The sequence below is a fragment of the Coregonus clupeaformis genome, chromosome 28 (assembly GCF_020615455.1).
Source record: "Coregonus clupeaformis isolate EN_2021a chromosome 28, ASM2061545v1, whole genome shotgun sequence".
NCBI lineage: Eukaryota > Metazoa > Chordata > Actinopteri > Salmoniformes > Salmonidae > Coregonus > Coregonus clupeaformis.
Genome location: NC_059219.1, coordinates 12,925,617 through 12,943,416, shown reverse-complemented (window position 1 = coordinate 12,943,416; position 17,800 = coordinate 12,925,617). Strand labels below are relative to the sequence as shown.

General features: G+C 45.3%; 1 protein-coding gene across 12 annotated transcripts in view; it reads right to left on the bottom strand.

The window, feature by feature from the left end:
- The window catches only part of LOC121542649 (focal adhesion kinase 1-like), a 118,478-nt gene extending 101,681 nt beyond the window's left edge, over positions 1–16,797 (bottom strand). For 3 of the 12 annotated variants that reach the window (XM_045208589.1, XM_045208590.1, XM_045208592.1), the window contains exon 1: positions 1,799–2,139. In XM_045208589.1, the coding sequence (XP_045064524.1) occupies positions 1,799–1,874 (76 nt within the window). In that variant the 5' untranslated portion in view covers positions 1,875–2,139. Of the gene's footprint in view, positions 1–1,798; positions 2,185–4,676; positions 4,707–16,622 lie in introns of those variants that run through there. The other 9 variants (XM_045208583.1, XM_045208584.1, XM_045208585.1 and 6 more) reach the window with 7 other exon arrangements.
- Between the last annotated feature and the right edge of the window lie 1,003 nt (positions 16,798–17,800).

The window sequence follows — 17,800 nt, the reverse complement described above, 5'->3', positions numbered from 1 at the left end:
TGCTGCTACTTCTGTTTCTGTTTCTACTGCTGCTAGTTCTGTTCCTACTGCTGCTAGTTCTGTTTCTGTTCCTACTGCTGCTAGTTCTGTTCCTACTGCTGCTAGTTCTGTTTCTACTGCTGCTAGTTATGTTTCTACTGCTGCTACTTCTGTTTCTACTGCTGCTACTTCTGTTTCTGTTCCTACTGCTGCTAGTTCTGTTTCTACTGCTGCTAGTTCTGTTTCTACTGCTGCTAGTTCTGTTTCTGTTCCTACTGCTGCTACTTCTGTTCCTACTGCTGCTAGTTCTGTTTCTGTTCCTACTCCTACTGCTGCTAGTTCTGTTTCTGCTGCTAGTTCTGTTTCTGCTGCTAGTTTTGTTTCTGTTTCGATTGCTGCTATTTCTGTTTCTGTTTCTTCTGCTGCTAGTTCTGTTTCTGTTTCTACTGCTGCTAGTTATGTTTCTACTGCTGCTAGTTCTGTTTCTGTTTCTACTGCTGCTAGTTCTGTTTCTGTTTCTACTGCTGCTAGTTCTGTTTCTGCTGCTGCTAGTTCTTTTTCTGTTTCTAATGCTGCTAGTTCTGTTTCTGCTGCTAATTCTGCTAATTATGTTTCTGTTTCTAATGCTTCTGTTCTGTTTCTACTGCTACTGCTGCTAGTTCTGTTTCTACTGCTAGTTATGTTTCTGCTGCTAATTCTGTTTCTGTTTCTAATGCTGCTAGTTCTGTTTCTACTGCTACTTCTGCTAATTCTATTTCTAATGCTGCTATTCTGTTTCTACTGCTACTGCTGCTAGTTCTGTTTCTACTGCTACTAGTTATGTTTCTACTGCTACTGCTGCTAGTTCTGTTTCTGTTTCTACTGCTGCTAGTTCTGTTTCTGTTTCTACTGCTGCTAGTTCTGTTTCTACTACTGCTAGTTCTGTTTCTACTGCTAGTTCTGTTTCTACTGCTACTGCTGCTAGTTCTGTTTCTGCTGCTACTGCTGTTGCCTGGGAAGTTCTCTCTCTACCTGGCCTAGTTATTCAACAGCTATCCCGTCACCTCACAGGAACACTAATCACAGCCCTGCCTGACATTTAATCAGTTCAAGACTAATGGGAATTCACCCCTCTGCTCCGTAATATGTGCAGGTGACAGACAGACAGACAGACAGACAGCAGTCCTCCTGTAAGGCAGTGCTGAGCAGTAGTCAGTGTTTGCCAGCTCCGGTTCTCGAGTACCCCCAACAGCACACATTTTTCTTGTAACACGGGACAAACATACCTCAATCAACTCATTAAGGGCTTGATGATTAGTTGACAAGTTGAATCGGGTGTGCTTGTTCGGGGCTACAATAAAAATGAGGACAGGAGTTGGGAAACCCTGCGTTAGATGATGATGGTGCACTGATTACTTTCACAGCCATGGATGACTTATTCACCATCATAGCTTGGTTTGTTGTGGTGATGAGATGAGAGAAGAATACCTTTGTCTCTATGGCAACCTACTGTAAGATGCTACTGTACATATTGGGCCATTGACATTCAGTGCACCTATCGTCTTGGCAAGTTATAGTAGGAGAGGCAGCAATAATACCTGCATAAAGCTGGGCATGGCAAATCAAATCGATCTCTAACTATATCAGAGTTCTGGGAATTAGCATTCAGTCAGTGTAGCTTTCATATTCAACAGCCGACAATCAAGTCTTCACACATCCAAACACAGCCATCAGCAACAGAAAGACCTCTAAAAAACACTGAGATGAACACTGGTTAAAAGGCTCTACCTAGAAGCACCTAGTGTGCATAACATATCTGCTGTGTGTACACAATACATACTTGGGAGTGGAGGGTGTTGAGCGTAAACACAGGCGCTCTGGGCCCAGCATAGGGGGATGCAGCCACTCCTCTCCATGATGGCCGCCGCAGCAGCAGCACCTGTCTGTCTATCCCACCACCAGACCCTGCGGCCTGAACCAGACCCAGGCTCCCTGTCCCTGTCCCCTTCCACAACCGCATAGAGGCCAGGCCAGGACAGGCTGCTGCTTCCCCCTCTGCCACTGAGGACCCCGCACAGCCCCTCTCCGCTTCACACAGCCCTGCCTCAGGGCCACGGGGGAGAGAAGGTGGGGAGGAGGAGAGGACTTCAAGGGAGCAACTCAGTGAAATCCTCAAGAGTTTTTTTATTTTCAACATCCACCTTGGCTGTTTCCAGGTCAGAGAAGATGTTTGGTGTCACTCCGAGAGAGAGAGAGAGAGAGAGAGAGAGAGAGAGAGAGAGAGAGAGAGAGAGAGAGAGAGAATGAGAGAGAACGAGAGAGAGAACGAGAGAGAGAGAGAGAGATAGATCAATATGGGACAGGTCTGTGTTGTCAGCTCGTCTTCAGATTCCTCTTCAGATCCCCTCAGCATTGGCTTCCAGCCTCTAAATAAATCCCTCTGCGTGCCTCTGCACAGCCTTGTAAATTAATCCAGCCCGGAGGCAGCTGACTTGGAAAACAGTGTAGTAGAAGACAGAGGAGACAAAAAACAAAACAAAACAATCCTTCAGTTAATTCAGCACTACAACCGCCAGTCTATTCCGACGTGACAGCTCCTTTTAGCTCCTCAGCTCTGGTTTGTTATTCAGGACAAGCTGCTGCTACTGCTGCTGCTGCTGCTGTGAAACACTGCTGTCGAGCCGGCTGTGTCAGGAGGGAGTGTGAGCTGGGTTTGTGTGTGACTCAAAGAGAGAGAGAGGTAGAGGGAGAGGGCGGGAGAGAGAGAATGAGGGAGGGGGGGAAGGGGGTAGGCAAGGTGGGAGGGAGGAAGGGAGGAGAGAGAGAGGGAGGGAGGGCGAGAGACTAGTAGAGAGCTCAACCTCATTTAGGGAACTACACTCAGCTCTTCTCCTGTTTACAAAACGGACAGCGGAGAGAAAGTGAGAGAGAGAGCTGCAAATCAAGTCCAACCAGGGTCATGACTAGCGCTCAGCTCATTAGCAAACAATATCTCCTCCTCTCCCTCCTCTTTATCCTCCTCCTCCTCCTTATAACCAGGTCTGTCCCCATGCCTCTGGCTATCAGCCAAAACATGTCCCTCGCTCTCTCCTCTCCTCCTCTTCTCCACTCTTCTCCTCTTCTTCTCCTCCTCTCTTCTCCTCTTCTTCTCTTCCTCTCCTCCTCCTCTTCTCCTCTCCTCTCCTCCTCCTCTCCTCTCTTCCTCTCCTCTCCTCCTCTCCTCCTCTTCTCTCCTCCTCCCCTCCTCTCCTCTCTACTGTATGCTTTCCATTTGTAGCATTCCATTTTCCTCCAAGGTGTAGACAGGTGAGGAATTCTGATGACGTTACATAAGATGTTTTAAGTTAAATGAAAAGTAACTCCGCAATGCTATCACCATCCTAGTGAATGTCTTGGATCAGAGATACTGTATCTGTGGTGTGATGAGGTCACATCTATCTCCCTGTCTCAGTGGCAAATGGAGCTTTTTGATTCCTCCAATCATACATCAGAACAGAGGTCAACACCAATCACACATCAGAACAGAGGTTCTATGGAATAAAGTCATAATGCATGAATCAGGCCTAGGCTTCTACATGCACAAGCAGTTATAAACCTGTTGCAAAACACAATGGCATTAGTATATTCACACGCAAGTCTGAGCCCTTCAAGACCTTTACCTGTACCTCTGTATGTTTACGCGAGTTGGGTTGTAAGAGTGTAGGGACAGATCTTTCTCCTATTTTCTCTATCCTCTAAGGCAGGGTTTCCCAAAGCTTTGCACACCTGGATTGTACAATATTTGCACATTATGTTATTCTTTTTAAAATTCTTCAAGCCCTGTCAAGTTGGCTGTTGATCATTGGTAGACCAGGGTGGTCACAAGAAAGAGCCGTCGATTCTGGACGTTTGAAAAGGACCTGAGGACGTGGATATATGCCTTCGTTGGGCTCTGAGCCAGAGCACGCTGCTTAGACCACTGCAGTTCACAATTATCTTGCAAGCAGGGAGAGTACTTGATGATACTTAATTAAAACAGTGCATTAACCCTTTGAGTTGTTTCTGTTCTAACCCTGTAACAATGCGGTATTAACCCTGTAACCATGTGGAATTAACCCTGTAAACACACTGAATTAATGGGTCAAAAATGTCCGTTCATCCAATTACGGCAATTCCGAACTGAAACTATGAGAACAGGTTGTGCTAGCCAGCCATGTTGACGTCTTGCCATAGAATTTCAAGCCGATTTAAGTCAAAACTCTGATGAGAAATGAAATAGCTATCAAACTGGAAGAAGTTTGCATTCCTTCATTCCTTTGCAGAGATGTTTACTGCAACTAATACTTATCTGATATTTTCCATTAGAACATTTTCTCCAGTACATGTTGTTCAAACAATTAAATATTGATGAAGAATCAGATAGAGAAATGCTGATTGCAGGAGATGAAGAGAGACCCATGTTGCCTTTAGCTTCAGCCCTGGGCTCCCTCCAGGAAACTAACACAGAGTCACATAGCTGTATGTACTGTATAGGGAATAAGATGCAAAATGCAATCTGGCTGCACTCATCTAGAGCAGGTCTAGGTGCAGTTTGTCCTTTTCTATAATAACTACACACACTCAACCAGCGCTTCACACGTAGCCCTATTAACTTTAAATTACAGAATCTTTACTGCCAGTGCAAAGATTAAAGGAAAATTGTGCCAAATTACAAGGAGGCAAAATCCCCAGGTACATACCAGCGTAGTATGATGATATCCTGGAAATATCTGCAAGGGAAACAGAGAGAGAGAAGAAATGTTAGGAAGGCATTCAATGGCATTACTCAGGGTATTTACATGAGCTGACTGTGATCCATTGAAAGCTACGCACCAATGGAGGCTAGCCAGTAGCCAGCAGCACCTGTGCAGATACAGCCCCCTAGAGGTCATGTGTTCAGCACAGCCCTGAGGCTGGTAGACTGCGCTGCCAAAGGCACTGGGGTCTTGGCTTGCTTGCACAGAACCTTTGCTGTTTCAGGTGATGTAACGGTGAATGTCATCTCAAGTAGCATTACATGTCATTCTCAAGTAGTAACATTATACATTTATGGTACTTTACATTTCTCAAAGGCTTGCATGATGGTAGCAGGCTGGTGACTGTCATATATTGATTTGGAGAGATCGTGGGGAAAGTGGTACAAAGTAAGAAAGAAGATAGTATTAATCCTGGATGGAACGCACCGAATCCTGACACAGGGAGGAGGATGTGCTTCTGTTTTTGATCACTTTAGAATTGATTAGCCCTAATCTAATAAGCGTTAAGCAGTCTAGACTATTTTCTCCACACCAGTGTTTTTGGATTCAGCACAGTGCTCCTTGTCTGCCTGCCAGCAGTCAGTCACCACCTAACCTTGTCCTCCAGTGGAGATTATGGTAGCGTCCCAAATGGCACCCTATTCCCTACACAGTGCACTACTTCTGGCCTATGGGCCCTAGTCAAATTAGTGCACTAAAAAGGGAATAGGGTGCCCTTTGGTACTCAAGATTACATCCTCCTGCGGTCATTAAAGTCAGAGGCACGTTCAGACGGACAGCAGATGATGACAGGGTTTTGATAAGACCCCTCTAGATAGCACAAGGGACCCACCACATCAGTATTTCACTGGCTTCTTAGGGTGGCGATTTAGAAGGGCTGGCTACATTATTAGGCAGGCAGCCAGATGAAAAGACAGACTGACAAAAGCATGCCAGACAGACAAACAGACAGACAGGTAGCCGGCAGCACAGGAGGTTGGTGGAACCTTAATTGGGGAGGACGGGCCCGTAGTAATGGCTGGAGCGGAATACAGTGCATTCGGAAAGTATTCAGACCCCTTGACTTTTTCCACATTTTGTTCATTTACAGCCTTATTCTAAAATTGATTAAATAGTTTTTTCCCCTCATCAATCTACACACAATACCCCATTATGACAAAGCAAAAACAGGTTTTTAGAAATGTTGGCAAATTTATAAAAAAAAAAAAACTGAAACATTACATTTACATAGGTATTCAGACCATTTACTCAGTACTTTGTTGAAGCACCTTTGGCAGCGATTACAGCCTCAAGTCTTATTGGGTGTGACGCTACAAGCTTGGCACACCTGTATTTGGGGAGTTTCTCCCATTCTTCTCTGCAGATCCTCTCAAGCTCTGTCAGGTGTGGATGGGGAGCATCGCTGCACAGCTATTTTCAGGTCTCTCCAGAGATGTTAGATCGGGTTCAGGTCCGGGCTCTGGCTGGGCCACTCAAGGACATTCAGAGACTTGTCCCGAAGCCACTCCTGCATTGTCTTGGCTGTGTGCTTAGGGTTGTTGTCCTGTTGGAAGGCGAACCTTCGCCCAGTCTGAGGTCCTGAGCGTTCTGGAGCAGGTTTTCATCAAGGATCTCTGTACTTTGCTCCGTTCATCTTTCCCTCGATCCTGACTAGTCTCCCAGTCCCTGCCGCTGAAAAACATCCCTACAGCATGATGCTGCCACCACTATGCTTCACTGTAGGGATGGTGCCAGGTTTCCTCCAGACGTGATGCTTGGCATTCAGGCCAAAGAGTTCAATCTTGGTTTCATCAGACCACAGAATCTTGTTTCTCATGGTCTGAGAGTCCTTTAGGTGCCTTTTGGCAAACTCCAAGCGGGCTGTCATGTGCCTTTTACTGAGGAGTGGCTTCCGTCTGGCCACTACCATAAAGGCCTGATTGGTGGAGTGCTGCAGAGATGGTTGTCCTTCTGGAAGGTTCTCCCATCTCCACAGAAGAACTCTGGAGCTGTGTCAGAGTAACCATCGGGTTCTTGGTCACCTCCCTGACCAAGGCCCTTCTCCCCTGATTGCTCAGTTTGGAGGGGCGGCCAGCTCTAGGAAGAGTCTTGGTGGTTACAATCTTTTTCCATTTAAGAATGATGGAGGCCACTGTGTTCTTGGGGACCTTCAATGCTGCAGAAATGTTTTGGTACCCTTCCCCAGATCTGTGCCTCAACACAATCCTGTCTCGGAGCTCTACGGACAATTCCTTCAACCTCATGGCTTGGTTTTTGCTCTGACATGCACTGTCAACTGTGGGACCTTATATAGACAGGTGTGTGCCTTTCCAAATCATGTCCAATCAATTAAATGTACCACAGGTGGTCTCCAATCAAGTTGTAGAAACATCTCAAGGATGATCAATGGAAACAGGATGCACCTGAGCTCAAATTCGAGTCTCATAGCAATGGGTCTGAATACTTAAGTAAATAAGGTATTTCAGTTCTTTATTTTTTATAAATTTGCAAAAATGTATAAAAACCTGTTTTCGCTTTGTCATTATGGGGTATTGTGTATAGTTTGATGAGGATTTATTTATTTATATAAGGCTGTAACGTAACAAAATGTGGAAAAAGTCAAGGGGTCTGAAGACTTTCCGAATGCACTGTAAGTGGAATGGTATCATTCCATTTGCTCCGTTCTGGCCATTATTATGAGCCGTCCTCCCCTCAGCAGCCTCCACTGACCGATAGACAGACAGAGAGAAAAACAAACTGTCACGACTTACGCCGAGGCTGCCTCCCCTCCTTGTTCGGGCAGGTTTCGGCGTTCAGCGTCACCGGCTTACTAGCTACTGCCGATCCATTTATCATCACTCCATTTGTCTTGTCTTCAATCACACACACTTGGTCCTTATTCCCTCATTAGTCATGGTATAAGTGTTCCCTCTGCTTCCTTGTCTGTGTGGGTGATTGTTTATTGTGGAGGTTTGTGAAGCTCGGTGGAGCTCGTGTATTGTGTATCGACGGGAGTATTTTCCTGTGTGCCTTGTATTATGTATTTCTGCGTAAACCTGTATTTTGCGGATTAAAGCCTGTTATTCTGTGATTTACCCTCCTGCGCCTGACTTCTTCAACACCACCTCATCACACAAACAGACAGACAGACAGACAGACAGACAAACAGACAGAGAGAAAGACAAACAGACAGACAGACAGAAGCCCTGCTATCAGTGAGGAGCCAGGAGCAGCTAAGCACATCAGTTAATCATAAAGCTCATTATTCATGACTAAACCTGTCTCAGCAGAAAGCACAGCGGATGAGATGATAGAGATGATCTGAGAGAACAGCGATGACTGAATAAGGGATCCATGACGTAACACTTTGGATGGGATGGAAATAAGTCAATTCTGGGTTTAAAAAAAAGGCAACGAATGACTAAAATGTTAAGCGCCATGGCTTCAAATGACATGGACGTAGTCAAGATATTGGAAACTAAAAGCCATAAACTGAGAGAAGTTGTGTGGTACAGAGATTGTATATTCTTCCTCACTGATCAAAATAAATGGTTCTATCAATTCCTCTTTTAACATTGATGTCACTATGAAATGCCACTGTGTCACACCCTGATCTGTTTCACCTGTCTTGTGCTTGTCTCCACCCCCCACCAGGTGTCTCCTATTCTTCCCCATTATCCCCTGTGTATTTATACCTGCCTTTTCTGTTTGTCTGTTGCCAGTCCGTCTTGTTTTGTCAGGTCTTACCAGCGTGTTTCCCGTTTCTCCAGTTCTCAAGATCTTGTTTTCTAGTCTTCCCGGTTCCGACCTTTCTGCCTGTCCTGACCCTGAGCCTGTCTGCCGTTCTGTCCCTTATCGACTTGGATTACAAACTTCTGCCTGCCCTCGACCTGCCCTTTGCCTGCCCCTTGGTGTTAATAAATATTCTGAGAATCGAACTATCCGCCTCCTGTGTCTGCATCTGGGTCACATCCTGAGTCGTGATAGTACGAACTGGCCATGACTGACCCAGCAGACTCGGACCAGCTCCGCAATGCTGTCTCCCTCCAAGGAGCCACCATTGGAAGACACAAGGAGTTACTTCATAACCTTGTGGAGGGACTCCATACCTTGGTGGAACACCATGACCATGCCTTCAATGCATAGTTGGAACAATTCCACGGTCTATCTACTAGGCAGCAAGCCACAACGGTAACCTTCCAGACTCCCAGTAACCACGCTACCAGCGGTGCTTCTCCCCAGCCTACCCCAGATTCCCGAGAACCCCACTTACCTCCTCCGAAGCGCTATGCTGGGGATCCTGGAACCTGCTGGGCGTTTCTTTCCCAGTGTTCCTTCATCTTTGAGCTACAGCCCTCTTCGTTTCCTTCGGATCGTTCGAAGATAGTGTATCTTATAACGCTGATGTCCAGGAGGGTGCTCGCCTTGGCTATGGCAGTGAGGGAGCAACAATCCATCGTTTGCCTTAGTCTGGAGGATTTCATAGCGGAGGTAAGGAAGGTGTTCGATTGTCCGGGAGAGAGGCGGCTCGGAAGCTACTTCGGCTGAGTCAAGACTCCCGTAGTGTGGCAGACTACGTGGTAGATTTTCGCACGTTGGCCGCCAAGAGTGCCTGGAACCCGGAGTCCCTGTTCGACACCTTCCTTCACGGATTATCGGAGGGAATTAATGATGAGCTCGCAGCCCGGGAGCTGCCCATGGACCTCGACTCCCTCACAGCCCTGACCATAAGGATCGATGGGCGGTTACGGGAACGCAGCAGGGAGAGGAGGTCTGTTCCTGGCCCCACGCGATCGTCCATGGGTCCCCCTCGCCTCTGAAGAATCCCGGAAGTCCCCGACGCCTGCATTCCCGAGAGAATCCGATGTCAACCGAGTTCTCCCGGGAATCATCGAGGACTGTCGACTCGCCTCCTCCGGAGTCCATGCAACTGGGCAGGGCTAGATTGTCTTCTGAGGAACGTTTACGCAGATTGAGCTCCAAATGTTGTCTGTATTGTGGAACTTCAGGACATTACATATCCACCTGTCCAGTAAAAGCCCAGGCTCATCAGTAGGTATGAGTACGCTGGGGGCCCATACAGGGAGTCTCCCATCTCCCATTACTCGTACTCCTCTCCATGCTATCCTGCTGTGGGGTGACCGGTCTAAATCTTTCCGGGTGCTCATGGACTCTGGGGCCGACGGGAGCTTTATGGACGCTACCCTGGTGTCGAAGCTGGGCATCTCCACACAACCCCTTTCCATTCCCATGGATGCCAGAGCATTGGACGGACACTCTATTGGCAGGGTCACTCACAGTACGGTTCCCATCAACCTGCGAGTGTCAGGTAACCACAGTGAGTCCATGCAGTTTCTGCTCATTGAGTCTCCTCATGTACCCGTGGTTTTGGGATGGTCATGGCTCCAAAGGCACAACCCCCTGATTGACTGGGCTACGAGTTCTATCCTGGGTTGGAGCTGGTTCTGTCACGCACATTGCCTCAAGGCGGCGCAGCCTGCACCTGGGCGTTCTCCTGCGGGCTTGGGAAAAGCCGAAAAGCCTCAGACCTCTCAGCCGTTCCCGCGGAGTACCAGGACCTACGGGAGGTTTTCAACAAGGCCTGTGCCACATCTCTTCCTCCGCATCGACCCTACGACTGCGCCCTTGACCTCCTCCCAGGCACTACACCGCCTAGGGGGCGGCTTTATTCTCTGTCTGGTCCGGAGACCAAGACCATGGAAGTGTACATTGAGGACTCTCTGGCTGCAGGGTTCATTCGTCCTTCTGCCTCCCCGAACGGGTCAGACTCCAAACACAGCTCCCTAGTGTGTGTGTGCGTGCACGTGCCTGTCTGTCTGTGTGTGGAAGACAAACACAGCCTTTTAAACGGAGGCAGTCAACTGTCATTACTGACTGACTACAACACTCCTCCTGATTCCCCTAGAGCAGACTGGATTGACATACTGCAGCAGACCTGGCTGACTGACTACAACACTCCTCCTGATTCCCCTAGAGCAGACTGGATTGACATACTGCAGCAGACCTGGCTGACTGACTACAACACTCCTCCTGATTCCCCTAGAGCAGACTGGATTGACATACTGCAGCAGACCTAGCTTGTTTGATTGATCTGGGTGATTGTTGAATGGTGATGTGTACTGGACTTGCTGAGACAGCAGCTTGCAAATCGGATTACTGTGTGTGTGTGTGTGTGTGTGTGTGTGTGTGTGTGTCTGTGTGTGTATGCGACCGTGCGTGCGCATGTCGATAGGCCTATACCAGTACACCTGGTCTAGGATGAGACTATACATGGGCTACGTCTGACTCAGCACAACGCTATGGCTCTGTCACGCCACTCATTTACTCACCTAGACAACACTGACCCTTCCAAGGACAGTCACAGGGGAGGAGATGGTCATGAATCACAATCTTACTCAAAACTGTACAGAAATGCTGAATTCCCAATTCCCCGAGCCTCTACATTCAAATTGTACTATTCAAATGATATTACTAACAGGACAGCACAGAACGATTGTCAACTTCCCACTGGGCAAAAACTGGTTGAATCAACTTTGTTTCCAAAGTCATTTCAACTAAAAAATTCAATGCGATGACGTTGAATCAACATAAAAAACTGAATGGATTTGAAAAAAGTTAGCAACATAAGGGAATTGTCTTTTTTTTCACCCAACTTTTAACCTAAATCCAATGACTGGGTGACATTTTTGGTTGATTTCACATTGAATTCACGTTAGTTGTCAACTCAACCAAATGTAAATCCAAACTAGACGTTGAACTGACGTCTGTGCCCAGTGGGTTGCTGCTATTCCACTCAGAGGTCAATCGTTCTTGCGTGGTAATCATTTAACAGCTGCTCTAGCAGAGTAATCCTATTGGCCTGGGACCAGTTTAAAAAATAATGATCTATTCGGATGTCACCTATCAGATAGGATTCAATTAATAGAAATAGAATGAATAGAACGGGACTCCCAATTCATGTCAATGATTCGTCCGTTCTATTCATTCTATTTAATCCTATCTAATAGGTGAAATCCAGATAGATATATATTTATTTTTTTACTGGGACCTGAAGATTAGCTGTATAAACTACAGTGATGTGAAAAATACACTGTTTCCAACCAGCCGCAGACTGTCAAACATGACTACAGTAAGAAATCTAGATCCTGCCAAGCAGAACATCACTTCAGCATTCTCTGAACAGAATGTTCACATAGAAATGCATAGCTTAGAACAGACATGATTATCAGTTAGGTAGAATTGGAAATCATGTTAGCTTTATTCAATACATTTATATCTACCAGTTTCAGAAATATTTTTGTCTCACTGAATAATACACACCAGTTGTTTGCATTCTATCAATGAACAGGAAATGTAAAATAAGAAATTCAAGGAGAGTGATGACGGCAGCCACCTTGATCATCAGTTCAACCTCAGGTATAAAATGCAATTGAGTCAGTGTTCTCGCAATTTACATAATTTCTGCTGCTAATCACATAATCCAATTTGTCTCTGGCAACATATCAGTTTAGGATTCGTTTGCTATAAAAAGCTGTCGTCAATGCAGAGCCAAACATCTGTGGACTACAGGGAAAAAAAGAGGACTGAGCACGCCCCCATTCTCATCGACGGGGCTGTAGTGGAACAGGTTGAGAGCTTCAAGTTCCTTGGTATCCACATCACCAACGAACTATCATGGTCCAAACACACCAAGACAGTCGTGAAGAGGGCACGACAAAGCCTATTCCCCCTTAGGAGACTGAAAACATTTGGCATGTGTCCTCAGATCCTCAAAAAGTTATACAGCTGCACCATCGAGAGCATCCTGACTGGTTGTATCACCGCCTGGTATGGCAACTGCTCGGCCTCCGACCACAAGGCGTTGAACTGACGTCTGTGCCCAGTGGGTGTGTGCTGCTGTTCAACAAAAATAACTTGCCATGGTGGTGGTAGGCATGGTGGTATGCATGGTGGTAGGCATGGTGGTATGCATGTTGGTACGCATGGTGGTAGGAATGTTGGTACGCATGGTGGTAGGAATGTTGGTACGCATGGTGGTACGCATGGTGGTAGGAATGTTGGTATGCATGGTGGTAGGCATGGTGGTACGCATGGTGGTAGGTATTGTGGTATGCATGGTGGTAGGCATGGTGGTACGCATGGTGGTACCCATGGTTTTAGGCATGGTGGTACGCATGGCGGTATGCATGGTAGTAGGCATGGTGGTACGCATGGTGGTACCCATGGTGGTAGGCATGGTGGTACGCATGGTGGTAGGCATGGTGGTATGCATGGTGGTAGGCATGGTGGTACGCAACACATACTAAAAGGAGTAAGAAAGCATTGTAATAAAGGTGTGGGCTCAGAGGAATTGAGTTCGGTAATTTGGTCTTCACATCCCAGTAGTGACTTGATAAGAGCTGGGTGTGACAGTATAATGTGGTCTCAACGCTGAATTCCTGGGAGGCCAGAGCTTCCTGATTTGTGTAAAAGCTCCGGATGTCAGTTAACCCATTGGTGTCATCAAATTTTTTAAAGATGTTTTGAGACACCATCTCAAACAAGAGACCATCTCACATCAGGAGAGACAGAGAGAGAGAGAGAGAGAGAGAGAGCGAGACCATCTCACATCACAAGCGAGAGCGAAAGAGAGAGACAGGTTCACTATTCAAGCCTAAGGTGTGCTGTAGACTTGTGAGAGCTGCACCATAAATCACTGAGGGTTAGAGCATATTTGAGTACTTCTATTTGCAATACACACTCTTACAAAAAAACCTAAAAGGGTTTTTTGGCTGTCCCCATAGGAGAACCCTTTGAAGAAACCTTTTTGGTTCCAGGTAGAACCCTTTTGTGAGGGCTCTACATGGAACCAAAAAGGGTTCTCCTATGGGGACAGCCGAATAACCCTTTTGGAACCCTTTTTTCTAAGAGTGTAGTTTAGTGAAAGTTATTCCCACAAGCACTTTCCCATTGGACTAAGTCTATAAGGCCATTCCCTGTAGTTATTAACTACATACCACCATTCTTCTTGAGCAGAACACTATTGACTGATGGTTCTATATTCTTAGTAAAGACTAACTGACAGAGTATAAAATGTTTTTGCTTCCAGATGTTGCCTTCTTGAATTACAATGTGTTTTACACTTGACAGCCTTGTTGTCTCAATACACAGATTCACTTTTACATAACTGTTTTGAATAAATCACTGTTGATGGGCTTTACAGGCATTTCTTTCCCCCAGAAGAGACAAATCAACTCCCCATCCACTCGTCCTAGAATTGCTGTTGGCTGATTTACACAGCAGATCTCCAAACCTATGTTAAAACAACAACATCTGACAAGATATTTGATAGCGCTAGCCTTTGCTCAGCGTGTACCTTGCCAAGGATCATATTGAAAAAGGGTTCCATAATGAATTATGCCTGTCATTGATCTGGGTTCTGCCTGATACATGCTGCTTGAAAAGCCTTCTGGAAGGTGAGGTAGAGTACAGTAGGTATGCATGTCGATGTTTAGCAAGCACAGTAGGCCATATTGTCTCTTTTCCCCACTGAGGGCTTATCATCACAACACAGTGTGTGAGAGAGAGAGAGAACTAACTACAACCAGATGGCAAATATGGCAAAAGTGTACATTTGGATTTTTACACAATAACATGACAAGTCAGTTTAATACAAATTCCATTGATGAATCAACATAGATAAGTTGAGCATTTGAAGACCTGAGATTGCCTGAGGCAAACTCAGATTGCAAGGTTAGCCTGTTCCTTCATCTACTTATTATCAACCTGTATCTGCGTAATGTAATTACATACAATGGCAGTGAACATCTGATCATCTCAAATCTAATTGAACAGAAGGCTTGTCTATGCCTGAGATTGGAATTTGTTCAAAACATTGTGATGCAATACATAACAGCTGGATCGCCCTCTGCAGGGGCTGTCGACATCAGAAGGTACATTTTGTACACAACAAAATCTCTGCTTACATTTGTCTGACAATTTGTTGACAATCTCTGCCTTCATTGATTTGACTACTGATTTGACTACAGTTGATTTGACTATTGTTGTCATGACACTGAGGTGAAAGAAACCCAGGTTTTTGCCTGTGTGGTTTCATCCACAGCATTTTGCCTACTCCACTATGAGCACATCTATAGGGTTAGTTAGTGTATGGTACCTATTGCACCGTGTGTACCAGTATCATCACGGGCAGAAGTATAGGCTTATCTATTACTCATACCCACATTATAACTGCTGATATTTCTGGTTATTACAAGCCATTAGATGTGAAGAGATGACTCATACCAGAAGACTTGCCCTGAAGCAGCACATTCTCTGAGGTATACCTCAGTGTCCTGGAATTTACCAGGTAACATTGACAAACAAGGTATGCTATGGGTTCTTCTGAGGGTTGACCACTCAGTACAACATATGGTTGAACACTTTAGATTGTTACCCTGCTCTCCATACCCTGTATGATTACTCTACAAAAGAATGCCTGATGCCACTAGTAACATAAGATTCATGTTGCAAAAGGCTTTGACCTGTCTGTGACGTTTCACATGCAACTACTTGCACGGCCACGACATGAGCAAATTCCTCCCCTTATCTCAGGCACACAGACTCACTCTTCTTGAGACTGACACACGTTCAGTTCTCAGCCAAACAAGCCTACCACTGCTTCTCACAAACTGTCAGTTGTATTATGGATATAAATATAGCACACGTACCTCCATTTCCGCAGCCTAGGAAATTCCAGAACTGCATATTTGTAGGCTATTTACATTTACAGAGAACATCCAACTGGTGCAAATCACTTCCCAAAGCACTTCTGTCAGTGCTACGGAGCTGATAACCTGACACCCTCTTACCAACACACCTGGCCCCTCCTCCTCTCTTCCAAACTCCTCCCTTTATACACTAGCTTGAACTTGTTACACCAGCAGGCATGGCAATAATGATACTGATCGTTGAAACAAAACTAAACGAATAGATGATTCAGGAATGCAGATAAAAGAATGCTGCTCGCCTGCAATCATATGCAGTCAACAAATCAATGCAACTCATTGTAAAAAAATATATATATATTAATTACTAAATAATTACAGTTTATGAGCACGCTCTCCTGTTTGCACTTTGACAGTAACTGAAGAAAGCTCAATATCTGTGAACCTCCTAACACAATGATGGTTATTATACATGTTTTTTTACATCGTAATTTAGTTGTTGCTTTGTAATTGCCAATGGAGTTGAGCAGTTTTTTGTTAATACACAAGTGGAATAAGGAACAGTCCATATTCGACTTGTGTAATTACATCAGCTTGTCAAATACAGAGGATACTAGGGTCTCCTCTAATCTTCCCCTATTCCCCTGCAAGTATACATTACTCAAAGGTAATATTAACAATTGCATACGGATTGACTGGGGCTGAGCAGGCTACAGAACTACATAATGCAATGGCATACAATGTAGCGAGCTCTCAAAACAACCATGAGAGTTGTTACAATTTGTAACATTGTAACAATGTTGTAACAACTTTTTTATTTTCAACTAGCAACATTGTATCATTTCCCTATTCACCACGGGGTAGCTACTCGCTGTACACTATTTGAATAAGACATTCTGTGTTCCCTGAACCTTGCACCTAGGCGTGAGATTCGGACACTGCACCACTGTTTGCAGAAACATGCATATTCATGTGCATAAAGGGTTTATTCCCCTTTTCGCCATCTAATGAAACCGTATTTTCTCCACCAAAAACGCCAATTAAAGTAGGCTAACTGAATGCTCCGACTCTCACTGCAACCCATTGTCAATGACTGGTGTCTTACTATGCTAACTGGCTAGCGTTAAAGTTATTTAATATCCTCGACATCATTAAAAAATGTATAAGGCCACGTTATACTCACGTATATCTTTACTATCGAAGCTCCACCTCAACTATTTCCGTTAACCGGTCTCCTATCCTGCAAATATGTGTTACAATCCCGTTATAACCGTATAGCTGTGTGGGGTTCCCTCTCCGTTTTGGTTTCTCCACAACACCGTGCTCGAGCTCCCTCCTCTCGGTTCCCACTGACACAGCAGCTTTGCATCCTAATAGTTCCAATATGGCTGACGTGTAGTGACCATGTAGTGACCATGCCCAGTAGAAACGGCCGGTGAGTTCAGAGGACTCACTGACCATCTCAGGTGTCAAAAGGCAAATTCATAAATTGTTCTACTTGTAAATAGCTTTTTCCCTGACAATTGCATCAACGAGCATTGCAGTTCTTCACAAAGCCTTATTTTCGTATACTAAAGTGACTAATGCAATTTTCATAGATGTTTCATAAAATGTCAACATTGATTATACAAATAGCGACTTTCATTAGAAATAATGTTATTTCGCAATGCAAAAAAATGCTTTGACAACAGAGTTCTCTGTGGTTAAACAGACTCACATTTACATGTCATTCACACCCACACAGACAGACATGGGAGAGAACTCTGTGTTTCCATTGTCTAACAGACACATCCCAAAACATTCCTTTCATTAACCTCCCTGCATAATACTACAACACACAGCAAGCCACGCCCATACCAGAGACCCAGTCTAAGTCCCAAATGCACCCTATTCCCTAAATAGTGCAGTACTTTTGACCACAGGCTTATTGGCCCTGGTCAAAAGTAGTGCAATTTCTAGGGAATAGGGTGCCATTTGGGACGTAGCCACAGGGTGCATTAGAGCAGCCTCCCACCTCCCTCGGCCAGACCACTGAATCCCTGCCCAGAACATGGACTGGAAGAAGAATGCATTGTGGATGAGGATGCCTGCCATAGTAAGATGCCTGCCATAGTAAGATACAGAATCACTGATCTGTTCGCTGTTCACACCCAAGGCAACCTCGCTCTAAAGGGCTAACTAAGACACATTCACTGAAGAACTAACCCTCAATGCCCATACGATGGGGTGAAGCACACGGTAACTGCTCAGAATATGATTTTAGATGACAATGGTTTGTATTCAAGACCAAATTCAGCGTTCTCAGTATATGAAAGAAAGGGTGACTTGCATGAATAAGTTTAGGAATACAAATTGTACAAT